This window comes from Dipodomys merriami, unplaced genomic scaffold (genome assembly GCF_024711535.1).
Source record: "Dipodomys merriami isolate MVZ:Mamm:240054 unplaced genomic scaffold, mDipMer1.0.p SCAF_26, whole genome shotgun sequence".
Classification (NCBI taxonomy): domain Eukaryota; kingdom Metazoa; phylum Chordata; class Mammalia; order Rodentia; family Heteromyidae; genus Dipodomys; species Dipodomys merriami.
Genome location: NW_027204048.1, coordinates 17,685,397 through 17,711,456, shown reverse-complemented (window position 1 = coordinate 17,711,456; position 26,060 = coordinate 17,685,397). Strand labels below are relative to the sequence as shown.

The 26,060-nt window shown below is 40.8% G+C and overlaps 1 protein-coding gene across 5 annotated transcripts in view; it reads right to left on the bottom strand.

Moving 5' to 3' along the window:
• Pcsk5 (proprotein convertase subtilisin/kexin type 5) overlaps window positions 1-26,060 on the bottom strand; it is a 394,004-nt gene that overhangs the window by 347,731 nt on the left and 20,213 nt on the right. For all 5 annotated transcript variants that reach the window (XM_070035766.1, XM_070035767.1, XM_070035769.1 and 2 more), the window contains exon 2: window positions 5,730-5,834. In XM_070035766.1, the coding sequence (XP_069891867.1) occupies window positions 5,730-5,834 (105 nt within the window). The remainder of the gene's footprint in view (window positions 1-5,729; window positions 5,835-26,060) is intronic.

The window sequence follows — 26,060 nt, the reverse complement described above, 5'->3', positions numbered from 1 at the left end:
AGGCACCAGCAGCTCACACCTGTAATCCTAGCTATTCAAGAGGCCGAGATCTAAGGATCTTGGTTCAAAGCCAGTCTGGGCAGGAAAGTCTGTGAGACTCTTATTTTCAAATAACCACCAAAAAGCCAGAAGTGAAGTTGTGGCTCAAGTGGTAAATCACTACCCTTGAGGGGTGGGGGGAGGGAAATCCTTAGGGATAGCTTCGAAGTCCTGAGTTCAAGCCCCAGGACAGGTAACAAAAAATAATTAATAAATATAAAGTGACAGTTCAAAATGAAAGTGTTTCAAAGATTGAGCTCATGGAGGAAAGAACAAACTAGATCATAATGACTTGAAGATTATTAGGAAAATAGTTGAGTGCTATTCCAAGATCCATGGGCAGTCAATAAAAAGGCTTGCTCTTTCCTGGAAGCTTATTTTGTGGGGAATAACTGCAGAGCAAAAATGTAAATGAAGGGAGTGGCAGCCCAGGTCAAGAATGACACTGAGATTATCCAGGATATTGGCAATGCAAGAGAAAACAAGTCCTCAGACTCGTTGCTTCAAGAGGAATTTTAATAGTAGAGCAAAGAGGATCGTTTCAAAGAGGTAAAGAATTAAAACTGGCCATTTTTTTTTCTCCTAAGCAACTAGATTAATCATAGTAGCAATTACTAAGAAAGAAAAAGGGTTGGTGCTACAGTGATGGATGGGCAGGAATTTAAAAAATACATGTCATCTCAATGCTTATTAGACATTTGGTTGAGGGTGTCAGCTAAGTAAGAGAGAGACATACCAATGTAAAGATGGGACCTCAGCATAAAAGCAGTTTTTAAAACATAGAAAGTAAATAAACTCCCCTGGGGAAGGAATAGGGCTGACTGAGCCCTAGGTGAAGTACAGCAAATACCATCAACAAAGACATCTATGAACAAACACATAAACGTCAGCAAGGACTCCATCCATTTCCTTTCTAGTCAATGGTAAGTCAGAAACTGGACAAGTCAGAAACTTGTTTCCACATTTCTTAAGTTAACATCAATTAACTTGTACAGGTAGGTTTCATTTTGACATGTTTATAAAATGTATCTAATGTACCTTGGTCAGATTCAGCCTTCCTATTACTTTTCCTCAGCACCATTCTCCAATTCTAAACCAATGTCAACAAGCTCCCTCATCCAATTGTCACACGTGTACGGAAAGAATTATAATGAGATTTGCCCTCTTCCGTTCATTTTGCTTCCCCTCCCCTTCCCACTAATTGTCCTTGCTGATTGTTCAAAGGAATTTCACCAAAGAAGATTCACCCATGCATGTACAGGTATAAAATCCGATTCACTCCCTCATTTGCTCTTCCTACTACTTCCTTTTATTCAACAGCTTTCAATGAGAGTTTTATTTGCCATCTTTATCATAGATGGAATGTAATTCAGTACTGTTCACCCTCTTTCTCTTTTCATTTCTCTCAAACAGTTCCACAGTTACAAGCAAACATGTTATACACACACACACACACACACACACACACACATACACACTTATATATTGTTCTTGCATCTATATATGAGATAAAACATTCATCCTTTGTCTTTCTCTGGCTCACTTTACTTAACTTAATGTTCTCCAGTTTCATCATTTCCCTGCAAAGGACATAATCTAATTGATCTGTATGACTAAGATCTCTTGTGTATAGGTATCACATTTTCTTGATCCATTCCTCGATTGTAGGACATTTGGGTTGTTTGAATAGTTTGGCTGTTATGAATAATATTACAATGAACAAGTGCCTCTGTACTGTATCCTAACTTACATTCCTTTGGATATATGTTCATAGTATAACAGTTCTATTTTTCAGTTTTTTTAGAAACCTCATTACTGATTACTTTTTCCACTAGTTTACATCCCCTCCAACAATACAGAAGTATTTGTTTTCCAGGCACCTTAGCAGCAATTATTGCTGTTTGTGTTCTTGATTATTGGTCTTTGCAACTGGAGTTCCCAACACTCCACTCTAGGAAATGGGAAACTGAGCCTTGGAGGTTCCTTGGATTGGTAGCTTGGAGCTAGCTCTCCAAGCTGAAGACACAGCTGCAGCTGAGTCTCTGCAGGTTCCTCACCTGAAGCAAGGGGGCGCTACACTTACCCCAGTAGTTTTCTATCTCTCCACCAGGCTCATTCTTCTTACCTGCACGCCTAGAGCAGGCAGGTGAGCTGACGACCTTCCAAATGAAGCACTGCCAAACACTCTCTAATAAAGAATTGGCAGCCTTGCCCAAGGAGCTGATGTAGGTGGGGTTTCTTTTAATTCACTTTTTATTAATTCAGTCTTATCTATGAAAGATTTGGGCTGTGATCTGAACTTTCCTATCAAAGATCTCCTGAGTTGCTGCCTAATCATCTTGTTGCCACAAACGGAATCCAAGCTGCAAACCTATGGCTTCTTCCAGAATATGCACTTCCAAAGCTTCAAATACGCTGTCTGACTCAAAGCCAAAGGACAGGAACTAGCTACAATGGTAGCATCTCATAGCTGATAAGCAAATATGACCTTGGCCCAAAGGAAACACCATTGAAAATTATGAATAAAATCTGTAGATTTAATAATAATCACAGTGAACCAATATTGATGTCCAGATTTTTGTTATATGTAGGCTGCCAATTCTTTATTAGAGAGTGCTTAGAAATATATTTAATTTTTTAATATTACCATAAATTAATTGTACAAAGAGACATCATTGTGATGGTTACAATATGTACTTTGCCCTATCTACATTACTCTTTCTTACAATGTCCTTGATTTTTTAATAAATACACAGTGAAATATCAGAATTGAAGGAGCATGCTTGTAATTAACTCTCAAGTGTTAAATTATACTCTGTCTCTGTATAAGAATGACCAAGGAAGTGTAAGATGAAGAGAATGTTATAATGCTGTATAGGAATTCATATATATTTGTTCATATTATATTCATGTATATGAAATCCTATACATATGTAGGAACCCCTATGCCTATATACACATGTGTGTGTATGTGCTGGGGTGTGTGTGAATTCCTATATAGCATTCAAAGAAGCAGGCTAGGTAGACCTAAGGTTTTTGAGGAAAAGCCAGAGAAAGAATGTACACACACACACACACACACACACACACACACACACACACACACACACACACACACACACACACACACACACACACACACACACACACACACACACACACACACACACACACACACACACACACACACACACACACCTCTTGTTTCACTCAATCCCACAGTGCTCTGAATTTCCCTGAAAGCTGTAGTTGGAAATTCTAACAGAAGACTACCTTGGAGAATCACCATGTCTCTAAATCCCCAGAGCCAAACACAAGGTCTGCTAAGACACTAGAGACTCAGGTAATGGGCAGTGAAATCAACAGAATACAAGAAATATCTAAAAGAAATGGTGAGCAAAGTTCTATCTGTGCGTTCCATCTGCTGGTGGGAAGATGTTCTCTTATGCAAACAGGCAGAGGGCTTGTTGAGGGGAAGACCGGCCCTGTGGCTCAGGGCTCCTTTTATTGCTCCTCACTAAGATAGCCCTGCTCTCTTATTGAAGAAAGGTAATTTGAGCTTGTACCCTTGGGCTGGCCTAAGTGGCCCTATGAATCAGACTGAGTAAGGAGGAGTGTAATTTCAGGTACAATGTGTCCCTGGACCCAAGGTCTCTGTTGGATCATGAAGCTTTTCACTGAGATAAGAAGAAATGAAAAGATGCCCAAGATACCAGTAAAGGTAGAAATAGCTCCATATTCGGTAAATCCTTCATCAAGAAAACAAAGTCTCATTACATTCTGTTCTTAACTTTCCAAACTGGCTGGTACATCACATGGACTTTGCACATGAGCTCGGAAATTAGAATCCTTTTAACTCCCAAAGTTCAAGAGCTTTGTTTAGCAGCTGAAAAACGTGATTTTGCTTTGAAAATGTAGCTGATTCTACATTGTCCCAAAAGATTACTTTCCCAGAAAAACAAATCTTTAATAGAGATGAATAAAAAAATAATAAATCTACATGCCAGTACTATATATATATATATATATATATATATATATATACTTTTTCTTACCAACAAAATATAATTTCACAACCATGCCATTGTCATAATATTCTAGAGGAAAATTAAAGTAAACCACAGCATAATGTTGAGGAGAACCCTGATTGGCATAGTAATTCAGATAGGGACTGCTTTTTTTTCATTGTTTTTTGTTGTTGTTGTTGTTGGTTGGTTGGTTGTGGGGCCTGAACTCTGGGCCTGGGTGCTGTCCCTCAGCTCTTCAGCTCAAGGCAAGCTCTCTACCACTTGAGCCACAGCACCACTTCCGGCTTTTTCTGCTTATGTGGTATTGAGGAATCGAACCCAGGGCCTCATGCCTGCAAGGCAAGCGCTCTACCACTGAGCCACCTTCCCAGCCCCTGCTTTGCTTTAATAAGGAATACAAAAGTTTTGAGGACTCATTAGCTGAGATTACTAGGATGCTGACAAGGGCTTGTTTACCCATTTATTTGAAAATGAGCTCTGATGGAAAACCCAAATAATAATGGCCGGCGGGGTAGCGGGAGGAATAGCAGCAAAATACCCTCCTCAGTGAGTTATACACTGTGAGTCCCCAGAGGATCTATAACAGCTGGGTATGGCTGCCCTTTCTTCCTTCTCTTTTTAAATTTAATTTTATTGTAAAGGTGATGTTACATAAGGAATGAGAACATTTCTTGTCGAACAGTGTTACCAACTCCTTCATTTTCTCTAATTTTCCCTGCTCCCCTTCCCCCCGAGTTCTAAAGTTCTCTTCCAACACAGTGTCTTGTGAGTATCGCTGTTGCCTTGGTTCACCCTTTGTCCTTTGTCTCACCATTTTGTTGTTCCCCTTCCCTTCCCCAGATCAGATAAATATATATACAAGACACAGGGTACCAAAATCAGAAACAGTGACGACAGGGCACAAGCCAAAGGGGGGGTGGGGGGAGAAGTAACTTCACACAGTACATTAAAAAAAAACAAAACCTCCTCTTGTTTCCATGTCTTGGAGTTTGTTTCTTCTTACTCACCTGTCTGAGGGGCCAATTAGTTTCTCATGAGAAGTCAGTTCCTTCCTACAACTTAATTGCTAGGAACTGGATATCTAACTCTCCATTGGTTGTCTCCTCTTAGATTGTCCCTAAGACAATTGTCCCCTTTGGCTTTCATCTCTCATGTCTTACTCTGCTAACAACAGGAGATCCATGCCTGCCATCATTCCTCTGTGCCACAGGAGTATATTGTGCGTACAACATAAAGAGACTTATTTGGGGAAAGATACCTAAGAGCAGGAGTCATTTTCTATCCCTGTAGGAGGATTCATGGTTGCCTGAGACTCAGCTTATGGGACCGTCTATGGAGCACACAGGCTTTCAGGTCTCTATGTGAAAAGTTGGATAATATGGTATTTGTCCTTCAATGATTCTCAATCAACCTGGACCTTCCCAGTCTCCTATTCCCTCAGTTTTCTCCACACCTGCCATTACCCTGGGCTGGTCTACAGACACCAGTAAAATTCAGGCCACAGCATGCTTTTGTCTGAAGAAGAGGCATGGATGTTGGACCAGAGAAGCATATGACAGACAGATCTAGAAAAGTGAGCCTAATGCTGACCTGTGTGTTATCCCAATAAAAAACAATGCAGAGGGCTTTGCACGTAGGTCCCCGCCCAGTGGTTCCTCTTACCTTCGGTTCCATTGAAATGAAACTGTGGGTCCCTCTGCTCGAGAGAACTGACCTTTTAATCGTCCTGCTATGGTAGAAATGGTAGTAGTCCTTCAAGGCACCAATCTGCAAAGACCAGGTGGGAGAGAAGAAAGATGTTATAGTCTGAATACAGCCTATTTCCCTGTTTTTCATTAAAATAAGAACACAAAACAGAAAGGTCCCTAAATTATTCAATTGCCTACTGTTCTTAACTGTTACTTGAACCTTGGTGATCACTTTTCAAAAGAAGGATATGTGATAGGAAATGTGTGTCCTTGAAGCGGTGACTGAAGAGCTCAAGGTTGTAATGGGGCAGCATAGTCTCTCCATATCTCCTACTTAATGTTTAATTTATATGCAGCATTTTAAGTAAGTCTGTATCAATCTATATCCAAATGTGGGAAAGAGAGGGGTAGGAATCAAATCGCACTGTGGTTATAAAAACACATTGCAATTTGTTTGCTTTGAGAAATGCACAATGAAGGACCTTGTTAGATTATTTATATAGTTAATTTGAAACACATCTTAAAGCAGTTGATCTTTCACAAAGATAACACTGTGTAGTTTGTCTCCGGACTTCAGTAGACAGTATAAATGCATAGCCCTCATTCATGGCCAACCTGCAAATGCAGTGGCAATTTTTTTTTTATTTCCCTTCCCAGCCTCCCCCCATCCCCCCACCCAACCCTCCCCCCCCCCTCACCAAAGTTGTAAAGTTCGTTTTGGACATGACAACTTGTATGTCTCATTGTTGCAACGGGTCCACCTGTATCCTTATTTAAATGACTTGTTTTTCCCCTTCCCCTCCACAAGTTATACCGACATCAAATACAGTGAAAGCAGGGCTTATACTGTGGGGAAGGCACATACAAAGCAACAAAGAAATAATCTTATAAATGAGTTAGAAACAAATGCATGAAAGAAAAAAAACATTTAAATACATATCTTAGGGTTCATTTCCTAACATCACCTAATCTGACCTTTTCTGCTTGACTCATACATATACTAAAAATTGCAAATAAGGGAAACCATGGGTGCAGTGGCAATTCCTAAAACAAAACTCATACATCTCAGGGCTGGGAAGGTGGCTCAGTGGTAGAGCGCTTGCCTTGCATGCATGAGGCCCTGGGTTCGATTCCTCAGCACCAGAGAAGCAGAAAAAAACTGGAAGTGGTGCTGTGGCTCAAGTGGTAGGGCACTAGCCTTGAGCTGAAGAGCTGAGGGACAGCGCCCAGGCCCAGAGTTCAGGCCCCATGACCAGACCCACCACCAACAACAAAAAAACCTCACATCTCATATGTCTTATCTATCAGCTAAGCTTCAGGTATAAAACTGATTTGATCTACTTTATAGTTCTTTAACATTTTAGTCTTGTGTTTGTACCTCTGTTCTTAGTTAAGAATGGTTGAAATTAAGTCCTAGTCCTCTTGGAGAAAATAGATGAACAAAATCTCAACCATATTCTCCTAGCAACGTTCAAAGTGTGGATCACTAGTTGGTGCCAGTGGCTCACATCTGTAACCCTGGCTAAGCTGAGATCTGAAGATCCAGAACAGGCAGAAAAGTCTGACATTCTTATCTCCCATTAACCAACAAAACCCTGGAAGTAGAAGACTGGCTCAAATAGTAGAGCACCAGCCTTGAGCAAAAAAGACAAGGAAGAGCTTAAAATCCTGTGTTTCAAGCCCAACACACACACACACACACACACACACACACACACACACACACACACACACACACACACACACACACACACACACACACACACACACACACAATTTTTGGATCAGTGAATGAAAACTGAAAAGTCAGGAGAGCTTATGTACAGTGTTAGCTGATATTAACTGCAACTAAAAATCATATATTGCCAGCTACCAGTGGCTCACATCTGTAATCCTAGCTTTTAGGAGGCTGAGATCTGAGGTCTGTGGTTTGAAGCCAGCCCACAGAAGAAAATCCATGAGACTTTTATCTCCAACTAGCCACCAAAAAGCCAGAAGTAGAGCAGTGGCTCAAGTGCTTTGAGCCAAAAAAACAAAACAAAACGCAATGACAGTGCCCAGACTGTGAGTTCAAGCCCTAGGACAACAACAACAAAAACCAAACATACTTACTGAGTTTGTTTCCTTTTCTATAAAATTACACTTTGGGCAAGTTAATTTCTAGAACATTACAGGACTCATTTTATTATTTAGCATTCACACTTCCCTGACTTTGAGCAAATATATTAAATGACTCATTCTCCAGAATAATCATAGCTTTGCCTAAAGAATAGCCATCAACAGAATTTTTCCAAATGGGACAATGAAACACATGGGCTTAATTAAAAGTAATGGATAGAGACCATTTTTTTTCCTAGATGAAAGCTTTACTTCTTGATAAAAACTTTCATTTCTTCTTCCTTTCTTTTCATCATTTCTCAACCACCATCCCACCAATTTTTATGCCATTTAGAAATCACCTCTTCACTGGGACTTTCTTCTATCATCAAATATTACACCAGAATTCATATTTAAAAGCAAGTCTGAAGCCTCACATCTCTGCTTCAAGTGCAAAATCCCCTGACCTACATGGAACAATTTCTCAACTCTAACACCAGCCAGCAAGGGATCAAGGAAAGGAAATCTCAGTTGAAATCTCTAATCTCAGTGATCCTGGGCTCTGAGACAGAAGCAAACAATGAGGAAGAAGACGCAAGTTCCTATCCCAGCCTCTAAGAGTGTGTCCAGAAGGGATTCGCTGGCCAATTTTAAGCTTTTGGAGGACTAAAGGTAGAATTCAGGAGAGGCTACACTATCTTTTATAAGAAAATCTTAAAATCTCCCAAAGCTCAATGTATTCATCTCATGTAGCTTAAGTCAAGTGCTCCTTGAGAAAATAGAGTATTTCTGAAAGAAAGAAACAAGAGTGTTTCTGAGAAAGAACTTACCAGAACCGGTCATGAGGGTGTGAAAGTACCACTGTATTTAAGATCACAGCTACTCGACAGTAATGGAACTTCTCTGATTATAGGAAATGATGAACTTGATTATATAACTACGGGTATAATTTACACATCTAAACACTTTCTAGGCTCACTGGTTGAGCCTGGAATCCCCATTTACTGGGTTATAGAACAAGGTGGAACTGCCCTGACTTAGGTTGTTTGGGGACTCTCAATGAATTATTTAGTCCCTTTGGGTGTTCAGTTTCCTCAACAGTAAACTGAGACGTGCATGGGTAGAGTGAGCAAAGATGACAAAGATTGGAAGTCTGAGCCAAATGAGGGATAAGCGTGTGTATGGGTTGATGTGGTTATGAGGAACGAAGGTACTGGTGACTCACAGAAGAGTTTCCCATCTAAACTCAAATCCTATCTTCTCTTACCTCACACACATCTTCTTCTTTCACCTCTATCCCTTCATCTACACAGAGGGGTCACCTCTTTTCTTTCCCAATCTCACTGCTGAAAAACCAACCACAACATCAACAAGATTGGTAAAAAAAAAAAAAAACCAGTATTGTGAACATGTGCATCATTAATGTGGTTTACAAAGAATTGGTCAAAAGCCTCATGTGGGACAATTATTTGAAAAGAATTTGGCAATGCCAAATATGCACTGTATCTAACCGAGGTTTCCTACTTCTACACATGGATTCTTCAGTCACTTCCATGCAAGGGTGGATGTTAGAACCAACTTTGTAAATGGTACAGGATGTGAGCAACAAGCTGGCATCAATAGGTCATTAATCCTATATCAATGAAAAATGGATTCGACTCTAAACTGTGAGGAGGAAGTGCAAAACATGTGTCTAATACAACCTGATTGTTTGAGAAGAAAAACAAAGAATCCATATTGCATGCATAATCACAGTTGTAAGAATACTATAGAAATTGGGGGAAAAAAGGGTATTTTCTCATCAGTTATACCCACACATTTTTCTTCTGCCAGTCCTGGAACTCAGGCCTAGTGCTCTACCACTTGAGCCACAGCACCACTTCTGGCTTTTTCTGAGTATTTTATTGGAGATAAGAGTCTCACAGCTGGGTACTGGTGGCTCACACCTGTAATCCTAGCTACTCAGGAGGCTGAGATGTGAGGATCACAATTTGAAGCCAACTCAGGCTTTAGGAAAGGCATGAGACAGACTCTAATCGCCAATAAACAACTCAGAAAAAGCTAGCATTGAGTCGACAGCTGGTGGCTCACGCCTGTAATCCTAGCTACTTGGTAGGCTGAGATCTGAGGATCACAGTTAGAAGCTAGCCTGCGCAGGAAAGCTCGTGAGACTTTTATCTCCAATAAACTACTGAAATAAGCCAGAAGTGGTACTCTGAGCACCACGAGGCTCAGGGACAAAGCCCAGGCCCTGAGTTCAAGCCCCAGGACCAGCAAAAACAACAACAACAACATCAACAAATAGGAAGACATAGTAATGCATGCCCATCAGCAGTCTACGTCACCCCATAATTCTAGCAGTTGGGAGGCTGAGGCAAAAATAACAAGTTTGAGGCCAGGATGGGCTACCTACTAAGAGAAAAGAAGACAGGAAGAAGCAAAGGGAAAGAAGGAGGGAATAAAAGAGAAAAAAAGAAGGGAGGGAAGGAGGGATCCAAACAAGTGACTGAAACAATGTGTGCGCCACACAACCTCTCTCCCAGGGGCTCCTGTGCACCTCAAAGTCCATGTGGTAGAGCAAGGTCCACAGTTACTCAGGCCCCAAACCTCTGGACAAGAAACTCTGCTCATCTTCACCTCTCCAGGGTTCTGTTTCCTCTACAAAGCCACGGAATGGCAGCCTTGCTTTAATGCTTGCTCCCTCCCAGACCGAACGCTCACCGTGTGCCAGGCATCTTGTGACTTTTCTACATTTTACCGTATTTAGCTTCTCCTTCCTCTTCTTGTTTCTTCTCATTGCTATTCTTTGTGCCAGTCCTGGGGCTTGAACTCTGGCTGTGTGAGGGGTTGTCCGTTAAGGCTGTCACTCTAACATATGAGCCACAGCTCTCCTTCTGGCTTTGGGGGGCAGGGGGTGGTGGTGGTGGTGGTGGTGGTTGTTAGTCAGAGATAAGAGTCTCATAGACTTTTCTGCCCAGGCTAGCTTCAAAATGCGATCTGAGCAATCTGAGTATTAATATCTCATTAAACTTTTAAAATAATGGCAGGAAAGACACCATATGCTTTAGCTAACACACTGAGTGAAGATCATTCAGCAACTACCCTGACTTCCCTTTCCTACAGGTTCTGTATCATGTGGGCCAGTCTAGTTCTGCTCACTCTCCAGCCTGCAGTCATGCTGGCTGGTCTCCATTGCCTTAACTCTGATGCTTCTAACCACAGCACACGCCCCCACCTCCACCTGCTCCATGTGGATTCATTCCTCTTCCTCACCTTTTATGCCAGCCTTCAGATGAGGTCAGATTCATGACTGCATTTCCTAGCACCGTAAGAATATGTCTCTTGCTTTAGTACCTGTGTCGCCAAGCACCTGTGTGCTCCACTGAGGAAGGATGTATCTCATTGCTTGCCCTGCTGTGCCCAATTTCTGGTACATAGTTCAACAAGTACTAAAACCTCAGGGAAGACTGCGAAATAGTCTGAAAATCCTTGGATTACTAAAATCACATCCACTGGACCTAACTGGGGGTTCAAAAATCTCTAGTAAGAATATCACAGAGGGGTGCTGGGAAGGTGGCTCCGTGGTAGAGTGCTTGCCTTGCATGCATGAGACCTTGGGTTCGATTCCTCAGCACCACATTAGCAAAAAGAAAAAAAAGCCAGAAGTGGCGCTGTGGCTCACGTGGTAGAGCACTAGCCTTGAGCTGAAGAGCTGAGGGACAGTGCCCAGGCCCAGAGTTCAGGCCCCACAACCAGACCCAAAGGAAAAAAAAAAAAAAAGAATATCACAGAGGGCTGGGGATGTGGCTCAGTGATAGAGTACTTGCCTAGCATGTATGAAGCTCCGGGTTTGATTCCTTAGTACCACATACACAGAAAAAGCTGGAAGTGGCGCTGTAGCGGTAGAGTGCTAGCCTTGAGCAAAAGAAGCTCAGGGAAAGTGCCCAGACCCTCAGTTCAAGCCCCAGGATTGGCAAAAAAAAATATCAAATTAAAACTAAAATCAGCAAAAATGGTTCAATTTTACCTTTACTGGAATATACCAGCTCTGCCATGGTTGTGGTTCTCAAGGTCATGGAAATCAGCTCTAAACTTTTACTTCTGTTGTTTTTATTTGCAAAACAGTAGTAAAGGAATGGGATCCATTAGTGCAATTACTTTGTCTCATCCCAACAAAAGAATCAATCACTTTCTAGGAAAATATATATATATATACATTTAAAAACATATTTATGTCTCTTTTCTATTAATATGCATATCCCTTACTGGAGAGAATTGCATCTTTTATATTCTTTCAACAGCACTGAGCTTGCTGAGGGCATTTAATAAACATTAAGAAGAAAAATGCCTTAACATGTTGGGAGTTATTAAAAAGAAAGCAGTATATGAAAACAGAGCAGTAATATTATCTATAAGCTGGCTTACATGGAGCTCCTCTGGGGTAATGGAAAAATGAGAAAAGACTATGTTTGTGTTATGCAATAGCAATGAGGGCTAAAACAAGGAACTTGTAGAACTGACACTGGCACACTATAAATGAATTAGGAACAGTAGAAATATGAAGAGCTCACACCAGTGGCTCACACGTATACTCTCAGCTACTCCGGAGGCTGAGATCTCAAGATCGAGGTTTGAAACCAGTTCGGGTAAGAAAATCTGAGCAAATCTTTATTCCAATCAACCAGCAAAATGCTAGAAGTGGAGATATGGCTCAAGTAGTAGAGTCCAAGTCCCAACACCAACACCAAAACAGAATAAACAATGTCTAAAACTCAACCACGAGCCAGGTGTTGGTGGCACACACCTGTAATCCTAACTACTCAGGAGGCTGAGACCTGAGGGTTGTGGTTTGAAGCCAGTCCTGGGAATAAAGTCCGTAAGACTCTTATTTCCAGTAAACCATCAAGAAGCGTGGAACTAGAGCTTAAACCTTAAGCAAAACAGCTCATAGACAATCCCCAGGCCTTAAGAAATATAGATAGAGGAAGTGGTGCTGTAGCTCAAGTGGTAGAGCGCTCGCCTTGAGCTGAAGAGCTGAGGGACAGCGCTCAGGCCCAGAGTTCAAGCCCCACGGCCGACAAAAAAAAAAAAAAAAAAAAAAAAAATTATTAGCAGGGCGCTGGTGGCTCACGCCTGTAATCCTAGCTACTCAGGAGGCTGAGATCTGAGGATCGCGGTTCAAAGCCAGCCCGGGCAGGAGAGACCGTGAGACTCCTATCTCCAATAAACCACCAGAAAACCGGAAGTGGCGCTGTAGCTCAAGTGGTAGAGCGCTCGCCTTGAGCTGAAGAGCTGAGGGACAACGCCCAGGCCCAGAGTTCAAGCCCCACGACCGACAAAAAAAAAAAAAAAAAAAAGAAATATAGATAGAGAGAGAGAGAGAGAGACAGACAGACAGACAGACAGACAGACAGACAGACAGATAATCAACAGCAGACTTTATACTACATGAGGGGGAAAAACAAAGAGAATAATTTCCCTACCCATTGGCCCTGTTGTATAATCACACACAAACATTCTTCTCCATCTAGCAACACAACACTAAGTTGATAAATTTCATCTTTTGTCCCTAATTCTGTCCAGTTTTAATGATACTTTCTTTCATAGTGGTAGCTCTATCCTCACATGGCAAGAATTTTCCTGTCACTGTCTTCTCTCTCCATCCAAAGTGTACTGTTAGTCTTTCTCATGGTAATTTATACTCAAGTGTGAATTACTGGTAAGGCTCAATATTTTAAGTCTTCTAGAGACAGATACCCTTGATCAGAACATTATGATTTAAGCCAAATAAATGTGTCCTTACTGTTTGTAATTTCAAACAATAACCATTGGTATATTTGTTATTCTTTTCCCAAGAGCAGGAAGCTGCCTTCTTGATGTCCTAATATCATACCACAAGCAAACTGACTTTCGAGCAAAGAAGGCTAGGTCCCACATCCACACAGTCCTTACCCTTGATGAGGAACTGAGTGGTCTTGTGGTCATCATCAGCAACTGATATTTTCACCAGCACTTGGAGATAAACTTGCTAGTCTAAGCTAGGCCTCAGTGCCTCCCATGTGTTATCCTAGCCACTCAGGAGGCTGAGATCTGAGGATCACAGTTCAGAGCCAGACTGGGCAAACTAATCTACAAGACTCTCATTTCCAATTAACCAGGAAAAAGTCTGAACTTAAGGTGTAGCTCAAGTGGTAGAGTGCCAGCCATGAAAGTGGGAGTTAAGTGACAAGTCAAGGCCCTGGGCTCAAGCCTCAGTAAAGGCACAGACACACACACTCACACACACACACACACACACACACACACACACACAGACACACACACACACACACACACACACACACACACTCTCTACACACACTCCTCTCTCTCTCTCTCTCTCTCTCTCTCTCTCTCTCTCTCTCTCTCTCTCTCTCTCTCTCTCTCTCTCTCTCTCTCTCTCTCTCTCTCTCTCTCTCTCACCAGGCCAGTGTTTCCCAGTAGAGAGTTTGCCTCTTTCCTCGTATATGGCTCCTTAGGATGAACAGGCATCACCTGAGAGAGGGTTTGTTCCCAAACACAGGATTGTCAAGGCTGAAAGCCGAGCATTTCCAAAACTAGAACAGTTAGTCACCCATTTACGAAATGCCGGAAATGCTGACGAATCACCAGGGCTTGATAAACCTGTCATTTCCCTCAGAGGGCCAGGTGGCCTTCCTTCCCACTTGTCCGCTATCATGTACAGACTTCTCAAAACTCTGTACATATTTTTTAAGTTATTTACCTCCAACCTGAAAATAAATTAGCAGCAACCAGAAAGTGGGCAAAAGGTTTGAATAGATTTTGCACCAAAGAAAATACATACTTGGCTAATAGCACATGAAGAGAGGCCCAAGAGCAAGGAAAGTCACTGTACTCACACCCGACAGCTAAAGTAAAGACCATGACAATGCCACGTTTTCAAGAAATTCTGGAGCATCAGAATTATAAATTGCATGGCAGAGTAGGAGATAGTTCAACATCTTTGGAAAACCGTTTTGTAATTTCTGATTATATATAATATATTCTCTTTGTGTTCCCTGTGGCATAGATATTTTATTTCTAGGTCTTTACTTAAATGACCTGAAAATGTATTTGAGAACAAAACCTATCCATAAATGTTCATAGCTCCTTTCTTAATAACAGACTCAAGCTGGAAATAATGCAAATGACAATCGGTAGGTAATAGATTTTTTTTTCTTTTAAGATTAACTAAGCTCCAAATCCTAGTGATTCAGGAGGCTGAGATCTGAGGACTGAAGTTTAAAGCCAGCCCAGGATAGAAAAATCAGTGAGATTTTTATCTCCAATTAATCAGAAAAAAAGAGATGGAAATAGAGCTGTGGCCAAAGTGGTATGGTGCTAGATCTGAATGAAAAAGCTAAGAAACAGCATACAGGCCCTGAGTCCAAGCCTAGGACCAGCACAACAAACAAACAAATAAATAAATAAACAATATTACGGTATATTCATACAGAAGGCTCTCTAGCCATAAAAAGCAATCAGAATGAATGCAAGTTGAGGGTATGGCTCAAAAGTAGTTTTCTTGTCTATCATTCTTGAAACCCTGAGTTCTATCCCCAAATAAGGAAAATAAATAAAAATAAGGAACAAAGTAATATATGCAATAATATGAATAGATTTCCGAGTGTAATGCTGATACAAAAGAGTATATATTTTAAGTCAAATAAACCTCATCTTTAGTGGGAGGAATCAGGCAAGAGTTAGCCTGAGGATAAACTGAGTATTGAATTAAAAAGAACTAGGAAATGTTGGGAATGTTCTCTCTCTTAATTGTGAAGCTAATTCCATGATAGCAGGGGCACAGTGTTCAAGCCAGCTCCTCAAAGATCTGTCTATATGCTCAGTGAAAATACATCTATGACATTAGCCATGATGGAAACTCATGCATATGTATTATATTACATTATATTTTTAGTATGTGTGTGCACCAGTCCTAGGACTTGAACTCAGGGCCTGGGCACTGTTCCTGAGCTTTTGTGCTCAAAGCTTGTGCTCTATTACTTAAACGACAACTTCACTTCTGGTTTTTTGTGGTTAATTAGAGAGAGGAAGCTCTCAGACTTTTCCTGCCTGGACTGGCTTTGAACTACGATTCTCAGATCTCAGCCTCCTGACTAGCTAAGATGGCAGACATGAGCCATCGACACATACCTGGACAATGGAAGTATTTATATCACACAAGACAAATGGACAAGCCAGGCATCCGTGCCTCATGCCAAGCCTAAGAATTTGTAGTCTTAGCATCTATTAACTAACAGTACAAGGTATACACACATATACCTAAAATGTACAAACAGTCTATAACCTTGCATAACTCAAAGGAAGAGTGGTCCAATATTATAGGTTAGGGTTTCTGGCCTCCAGAACTATAAGAGAATATATTCATACTGTCCTAACCACTAAATGCGTGGGAATTTCTTTATAGGGGCCATAGGAAACTAATACAAGGCAGAAAGAGTACCTCTGTAGACACTTGGGAGAAAGAAAGGTAAGGAGAGTAAATTATTTGTAGTTGATTCTTTGTAGTCTCCATAATTTTCATAACTCTGAGTATTCAATTACCCATGTTCAAATGGCTGTACCGATATACTCCTAATGTTTAATATTGGCCACGTACCTTAAGACTTTGTCAGCATTATCTTGTTTAATGCTCAAAATTGGGAATCGGTGGTTCATGCCTATAATCCTAGCTACTCAGGAGGCTGAGAGCTGAGGATCAAGGTTCAAAGCCAGCCCGGGCAAAAAAAGTCCACAAGACTCTTATCTCCAGTTAGCTAGCAAAAGGCCAGAAGTGGAGCAGTGGCTCAAGGGGCAGAGCATCAGCCTAGAGCAAAAAAGGGACTGCACCCAAGCCCTGTACTGGCAAAATTAAATAAACAAATAAACATAAATAAATAAATAAATATGGAAGTGCAAATGAAGCTACCTTCTTGAAAAATACAAACCGTAAATAGCTTTTCATTCAAAGCTAACTAAAAGGCACTGATAAAAGGTAGCACTCACTACAGATTTTCCTCCACTGTGTCCAGTCTTTTTTCTCAATAACTCAGGACAGGAGACGAACTATACTAATTTTATGGACAAATAAACAGACCTTAAATCAAAGATCTTGAGTCATATGCCCAAGACTGAACCTGTAAGCCTTTTCTAGTCAACAACACTGTATTTTCAATGCCCAGAGGAGATCTCTGGGCACACGCAGCTATCATTCTTCTTCACCTTACCCCCTTACCCTGGTCACATTTATTTCATTCTCAAGCTTCCTGATCAGCAGAGCATGTGAGCAGCCACGTCCTTTTAGTTCCTCCTAAAGGTAGTCTCAGATACCTTCAACACTTCCAATTCTGAGCAAGTGAGAAATGAAGATTGGTTTCAATAAGTAAAACCTAAGACACAGGAGAGCAAGCATCAAATTTGCCTCAAAGCAAATCATGAAATCTTAGAGCTGAAAAATACCTCAGCAGAACTATAGTCTGATTTCCCCTCTGGATACAGGCATTCATTCATTCTTTGCACCCACATAGAACACTGTATTCTTTAAGTAACTCACGTGATAGAAAGTTCCTCCTAGTAAGTAGCTTAAATCCATTCACTATTGGCTCAAACCAGTGGCACTAACCCTATATTATTGTCCCTCTCACCTATCAGAGAACCAGTATGTCCTTACTGGGGGTTTCCTGTGGAACATACAAGTTTCTCCATTTTTCTTCATATAGCAAGTCTCAGGCAGGTTGTTGGCCCCGGGCAAGCCAAGACCTGTACTGTCTCTCCAGAAAACAGGTGAAGCTGAGGAGATAACATCCTAGTATGGTAGAGCCAGGCAATGCACTTCAGATAAAATGGCTTAGAACTGGAATATTTTTAGAGCATGAATTAAAATAATCCTCACAAACCCTTTTGAGTTTGGTTCTCCTCCAGTCTGTATTTTAATTTGCTAAATGTAAGTGACAAAAATTTGCATTTCTGTTGCACGTTGAATTTCATTTTCCATATTCTATCACATGCTTTTATGTGTGTCTAGACATTCGTTTATTTAGTGAGTGTGTACTAAGTGCCAAGCACCTATTCAAAGACTACAGATTGAGTGAACAAAACAAAATTCAGGCTAACAGGGAGATAACATTTTGGTCTGGTTCCATCAGCCCCACTGGAGTTTGAAATTTATATCTTCTCTACTAAATCAGAATATTTTTCCCAAGCCTGCTCAAATATTTTTTTTATATTTGTATACAATTGAAGAGGGACCAAGTTCAACCTTCAACCTATTTGCCACACTTATTTAACAAACCTGGAAAAGACATATTTTTTTCTCCAACCCAGCTTTGTCCAAGAAGAATAATTATGTTCTTAAGGTAAAGAACAAGAAAAAAATCTTTGTGCTTTGTTCAAACAACCATTTATTAATGCTATTTATAGTCAGATTTTCTTTTCAGATGTTTTTTAAAAAGAACATCTGTAAGTAATTTGGGGAGAAACTAAAAGAAAGTATTATTTAATGTTTAAGCTATTCCACCTGCTTTTAAGATATATACCACACACACAAGAATAAGATAGACTGGCTTACATTTGAGTCTATACTCTTTTCATTAATGGTCATAATAGATAACTTGGAATACTCCCACACATACACACATACATACATACTGAGAGCTCGGTTCAAATATTCCCTGCTACTTAATTAGCATGAGTTAAAAATGAGAAAATTTTCAAATTAACTTTTTATTATGTATTTATCTTCATTTATTCACTTATGCACTTATTTATTTAGTGGTGCTGGGAATCAAACCCAAGTCCTTACATGTGGTAGGCAAGCCCAAACTGGATATTAGAAATAACATAATAGCTTATTTTGTTCATTTGTTCATTTAATTATTTCCTGAGTCCTCTTTTCCTATAACAAAAAAGTGTAGAAAAATGTGTTTATTTATCCTCAGATTTATAATTTTCAATATTTTTGTGACCCAGGGGGTCATTAGAGGTTCTTTGGTGCTCTATAGAATCTTTAATAACTCATTTTGTTCTTAAAAAGGAAAAGTCACAGTATTCATACTGTAGAAGTTGTGAGTTGGTGCTAATCGCTCTCACCTGAGATTGGATTTACTCAGGAGGCTGAGATTTAAGGAGGGTCCAAAGCCAGCCGGGCCAGAAATGTCCATGAAACTCTAATCTCCAATTAAACACCCAAAAGGCAGAAGTAGAGGACGGGCTCAAGCGGTGGAATATAAAATCCAACTGAGAATGCAAGGCCCTCGGTATTGGCACAATCAAGGTTTGAAACACCTGAGTGTCCACGGCTCTCACCTAGCTACTCAGGAGACTGAGATCTGAGGATCGAGGTTTGAAGCCAGTCTGGGCAGAAAAGTTCTTAAGACTCTTGTCTTTAATTCACCAACAAAAAGCCAGAAAATGGAAGTACGACCCAAGAGGTAGAGCAGCACAACCTTGAGAGAAAAAGCTAAGGAGGCTCTCGTACTGGAACACACCTACACACGTGTGTGTGTGTGGTGATCATATACAATATGTACAGCCTTCCCTTGGTGAAATGAAGAAAGTATTTCAACATTTTTTTTTAGGAGAGCACTGCTTCCCACTAAAAAGACTATCTCAGTCACAACAAAATACAACGGATTATGTGACATGATAGAGTCATTTGGCAGTATATAAATCGGAAACGTAGTTGGCAATTTCCAAATCAAGATGAGCAGGCAGAGACGGCTCAAAGGCTCCTAGGAGCTGTTAGCCATGCATCTAAAAATATTATCTTGGAAACAAATGAGTGAGTATAATCCCGGAGTCACCAGGACCAGATCATCAACACTGGCAGAAACAAACATTTGCACAAGCCCCCAACCCACCCAAACCTGAATCTATTTACCATCCCTCTCGGCCGGCTGAGTCCACAAAGGGGAATGAGCAATCTTCTTGACACGTGTCATCAAAATAGAGTACACAGCCATGTTTCAAAAGCTCAGTAGTGGTATGGCTAATGGACTCCATATTGGACAAAACAGTTCTCTTCCGGGGCACTGTCCCTGAGCTTTTTTGCTGGCACTTTGCCACTTGAGCCACAACTCCACTTGCAGCTTTTTTGAGCTGGTTAACTGGAGAGAAGAGTTTCACAGACTTTCCTGTCCATGCTGGCTTCAAACTGTGATCCTCAGATCTCAGCCTCCTGAGTACCTAGGATTACTGGTGAGAGCTACCGATGCCTGGCCTTTTTCTTTAGTTGATTTTTTAAAAATAATATTCTTATTTTCTTTAAGTAGTTGTAGTTGATGTTACAATTCAACCTGTCAGTTTCAACACACATCTTGATCAATGTTACCCCTTTCATCTAATCATAACATGTACTGTTAGATGACAAAATAAATTGCTCATGTATAAAACGTGATTGATTACCCAAAACATAAAGATCAGACTGTGTATTTTCTAGTTTAAAAAGCCTCGTACCTGCTCATTCAATTTGCACAGTTATTTATTAATGATTACTTAAGTTTACACATGAGTAAGTTTGACAACTGAAAATTCAGAGGTGAGGTACACACCAATGACTGTTAAAAATTGAAAGCTGCTTGTACCCCTAGCTGCTCCAGAGGCTGACATTTGACAGGAAGATTCAAGACCCATCAGGGCAGAAAAGCCAGTGCGACTCTTATCTCCAATTGATCAGCAAAAAGCTAAAAGTAGAGGTATGGTCCAAGTAGTTGAGTACCAACCTTAAGCAAAAAAGCCAAGTGATAGTCTGAGGCCCTGAGTTCAAACCCCAGTACTGGCACACACATGTGCACATATGCACGTGCACGCATGCACACACACACACACAATTAAATTTATCTCAAGCTGTGTGCTGGTGGCGCATGCCTATAATCTAGCTACTCAGGAGACTGAGATCTGAGGATCACGGTTCAAACCCAGCCCAGGGAAAAAAGTCCCCATGAGACTTTTATTTCCAATTAACCACTCAAAACAGGAAGTGGAGCTATGGCCCAAAGTGGTAGAGCACTAGCCTTAAGCAAAACTGCTTGGGGACAGTGTCCAGGCCCTGAGTTTAACTGACCAAAAAATAAAAATAAATTTAAAAAAATTAAAATAGAAAGTTTATCTCCTCGCCTATAGTTTTATGTGAACTAAATCTCCTTAGCTTTCCCTGCACATACACAGAAGACCAGTTATATTTCCCAGATTTTCAGTAAATCCCTCACACAATGAAGGTAGGCTGTATTTTCTTTTCAAAGAAAATTCTTTGATATCTCATCAGGTATTATTTTAAAATCAGGCGCAGTAACAATCCATCAAGCACATGAAATCATTATGTACCTCCTCTTGGAATTCCTCCATCAGACACTGTCTACCCAAGATACCCAGGACCACACATTACTCATTCTGCACCTGCTTCACCCTTTGTGTTTGAGGCAAACCCTGCTAGGGCAGTTCTGCTGTCCCTCCCCTGCTCACAGAGCACACACATTTTTTGTTGTTGTTTTTAGAAAATGCCAAGCGGTTTGGATGATCTGTGAGTTTTAACACCACTGGCAATTGTCTACTTTAAGAATTTTACACCTTCTCAAGGGGACCCATAAATAACGCACCTGGCCACACGAACTATCCTATCCCATTTAACAACAGCATTGCTTGTGTCCCCCCTGGCTTTCCCACTGTCAAGTTCCCATCATTTTAAGAGGATGCCACAGGAGAGAACAGAAGCTATGGTTCAACTCCTGGTCTAAAATCCCCAGCACTACAACAACAGAAAACACAGAGGATGTCATACCCTTTTGTTCAGCTTGAGTTTTCTTCTACGTAGATAATAACAAATGTTTTTAGTTTGGCTCTGGAGAGGCTACCATATGCGATACCCACTTACCTTTCTACTCTGGTCTCCTCCTTGATTCACATAGGACAACTCCAATGGCCTCTTCCTACCCAGCCATGGGCCCTTTGCACTTGCCATCTACCTGCCTAGTATTCTCTTTGTTTCAGTCTCCCCCTTCCCAATTCCTTCTGAGTTCTTAGGTCTTGGCTGACATGTCAGTTCCTCAGGGATCAACGTCTTTTTTGAGAACCTTAAGAAACCTATTCCAGTTCCTTCCCTTGGTCAGCCTGTTTATTTCCTTACTAACTTTTAAAATACTAGTATATTACCAGCACCTACTAGTGTCTGGCACAGAGTGGTTATCCAGTGCATGTTTATAAAACAATTAAGTAAATGCATAAATGCATTTTCCAAATAATAAAACTGCAGCCTCATTAACTTCAATGACTTACCCAAGTTGACCCTAGTACAAAGGGGAGACGCTGATACAGTCAGTGTGTTTTCACCACTCCAAACCAAACCATAAAGAATATCATAGTTTGTGCTGATTTTTACTGAAGTTTCAACTCCAACAAGATTAACTTTAGGATTAATATCTTTATCCCAACAATTCCTGAGCCTCGCTCATGGAAAGCTATTATTTATTATTTATTATCTATTTATTTTCTTACCATAAAATCCCACTGACCTTTATCTTAGCAGCTTGCTTTGTAACTATATCTATTTATCAAATAAATCAAAAAAAGAGAGTTTAAATAACCATTGTGCCTACCAAGTAAATGTTTGTATCCATCAACTAGAAAGCCAGAAGTAATGTTTAAGAAAATGTACTTGGTGCAGTAGATTGAGTTTTAAGTATCTCTCATGCATCATTCCTAAAGTACTCGCTGTTGACATAAAAGATAAACTCCATATAGCATTTTACCAGAAGAATCATTGCAATGTTTACGGATTTTTTTGTAGTAACTGAAGACATACTTATCTAGACAAAAAACTCATATCTAGAGAAATGAAGGGGAAAAAAATACTGCATTTAACATAGTATGCTTCCTTGGAACTGAAAATTAGTCCATGAATTATTTTAATATTCTAAACCTTGGGGATATGGCTTCATGGAGACATTGAGATTGGTCAAACAGATGCAAGTAATTTAGTAGAGGAGCTTTCCCAGTCTCCTCCTTGATTCTAACATGCCAACATTTGGTAGGTTGTAAAACAGCCTTAAAGCCCCAATAAACTCAAGTGATAAGGACCTGGTGTGGAGAATGGTTCGGGCGGTCACAAGCTCTTACTCCCATTTCAAATGTATCATAGTAATTTGAATGCCTACAGTGACTGTATTAAATATGCTGATGTATCTCTAGGTCTGTTATTATTTCAGGCAGTGCCTAACCTCCATAGACTTATAGATAAACAGAACTCGCCATAGAGAATGTACCAATGTAACCTTATTGCACGCTCTTACCAACTAAATACTCCAAACACTCCAGCACAGCCACACTTCACGTACTGGCCCTAAGTACTACCATCATGGTTGAAGGCAAATCTATTATAGCAGTCATATTTCTACTTGCAAAGGTAATGACTATTCCTGTCTCCCCCAGAATGAGCTTTCTGACTGTCACAGCAAAGAGGTGTCTGATTTCCAGGGATGGGCCTCTGTGCGTCATGCCTTAGCTATTTGACTAATCATCTATCCTATTATATTAGACAGCCATTATAACCCAACTGTGAACTCTTCCCCAAGCTCTTTGCCATATACCGAAGTCAGAAAAAATAAAATATCATTTCTTATCAAGGCAGCTTAAGGAATGGGATACCTCCAAAACTGAGTTTTAACTCATGTGCTACTTACTTATAACATGACAATTCCCTTGACCAGTCTTCCCTTATATATCCCTTAAAGAAACACAGCCTCTGATTCCCTAGCATGAATTCTTTTTTTGGGGGGGGGGAGGGGTCTGGTCATGGGGCCTGAACTCTGGGCCTGGGCGCTGTCCCTCAGCTCTTCAGCTCAAGGCTAGCGCTCTACCACTTGAGCCACAGCGCCACTTCCGGCTTTTTTCTGCTTATGAGGTGCTGAGGAATCAAACCCAGGGCCTCATGCATGCAAGGCAAGCGCTCTACCACTGAGCCACCTTTCCAGCCCCATGTAGCTCTATTTTATGCTGGTTATTTCTGACATGTCGTGGTCTTCCTATCTGAGCTAGCACCTGAGCTGCAGTCATTGTCTCTGGGATGGTAGGTGCTTGCCACTACCTTGGAGCTAGATTCTTGTGGACTTTTCTTCCTGGGTGATCCTGGGTGATAATTCTAACTCAGCCTCCCACGTAGCTTGGGATGACAGGTGTGAGACACCGTGCCCAGCTGCTGCTCTCCATTTTTAATAAGGCAATTCCTATTGCCTTGTGAAAAGTTGTTTTCATACTTAAAGACACTAAAAATCATACCAGTCCAAGGCTCTAGCCATATCTCTTTTTTGAGCCTTGCTGTCTTCTTTTTTGTCGGTCGTGGGGCTTGAACTCTGGGCCTGGGCGCTGTCCCTGTGCTCTTCAGCTCAAGGTGAGTGCTCTACCGCTTCAGTCACAGCACCACTTCTGATTTTCTAGTGGTTTATTGGAGATAAGTCTCATGGAGTTTCCTGCCCGGGCTGGCTTTGAACCGTGACCCTCAGATCTCAGCCTCCTGAGTAGCTAGGATTATAGGTGTAAGCAACCGGCACCCAGCTGTCTTCATTTTTATAAGGAAGGGGCCTCAGTAATATGCTTTGCTTTCAACTCTAAAATCTCAATACATTTATAACTACTTAAGGACCATTTATAGTTTAGGAGATTATTACTAAGATTTTTGCAAAGCCATAGACTTTATGGAAGGGACATTTCTTTCAAGACAAATAAATTAGTATTAATTAACACACACACACATTCTCCCCAATGGGGGAGAGGGAAGAAGGCATGCTTTAATGAAATCATTGGATCCAGCAAGATTCAAGCAATAAATTTTATGAAACTTTGTCATACTCTCGCACCTCAGAGCTCTTTAAGATAACACTCAAGTCAATCCATCTGGTTGAGCTAATAATTAATTTAAATTGTTACAAGTTAACGATGCACCAACAAGTCACCCCTGGTACATGGTGATACAGAGGATTTGTGACACAATTTATAGATGGTATTTTACATAATCTTTTACTTGTATTTCTTACTCTGATGAGAATGTGAAGGGGAAAAAAAGCCATTCAAGAATAAACAGAACTCTCCAAGAAGATTTAATTATATTGTCTGGATTAAAAAGCAAGAAAGTTGGCCACTGATGGATTAGGTCTGTAACCCTAGCTACTCAGGAGACTAAGAGCTGAGGATCATAGTTCAAAGCCAAGAAGAAAAGAGTGAAGAATTCAGGGACAGCCCCCAGGCCCTAGGTCAACCCCAGGACCTAAATAAATAAATAAATAAATAAATAGGGTTGGGGATGTAGGTTAGTGGAAGAGCGATTGCCTAGCATGTATGAAGCCCTGGGTTCAATTCCTCAGTACCACATACACAGAAAAGGCCAGAAGTGGTGCTGTGGCTCAACTGGTAGGGTGCTAGCTTTGAGAAAAAGAAGCTCAAGGACAGTGCCCAAGCCCTGAGTTCAAGCCCCAGGATTGGCAACATAATAACAATAAATAATAAAATGAATAGTAAATAAATAAAATAAAATTCAAGGGAAATCTAGAAATTACATAAGGTTTTTAGAAGAATCTCTCACAAGTTGAGTGAATTCCCAGGCCTGGTTTGGGACTGGGTTGAGACAAAAGCCAACCCAGAGTTAAGTCCTCTTGTTATTGACTGAAGTATAGGAAACTAGCTCTCTGGATAAAAAGATTAGTGAAGCAAAAAAAAAAAAATTTCAGACAGTGTTCTTCTCCCCGTTAGATTGCACGGTGTGGACATCCTTTATAACTGCATTGAGACATTCTAAACATGAACCTTCTCATCATCTAGTGAAGAAGAGGCCACAACTGTTATCAAACCTGAAGCCTTCCTTCCTCACTCAGGCCAAATTCAGTCATTATTCTATAAGCCATGCAAAAAGAGATTCATGCCTCAAAGTAAGGTCCCAGGGCCAGCAGCAGCAGCAACAGCCCTAACATTTGAAAGCTTACTAGAAATGCTCCATCTTGGGCCCCTTCTCAGATCTCCTAAAGCAGAATCCACCTTTTAACCAAACCTCCATGTGATTTAAATGCCATGGAGGTGTTAAAAAAGCATCAACATCTGCCGGATGATATAGCCAGGTACCTACCCAGCAAGCAGTAAACACCAACCATCCAGTATGGGAATAAAGCCATTCAAAGCTACCCAGGTCCCA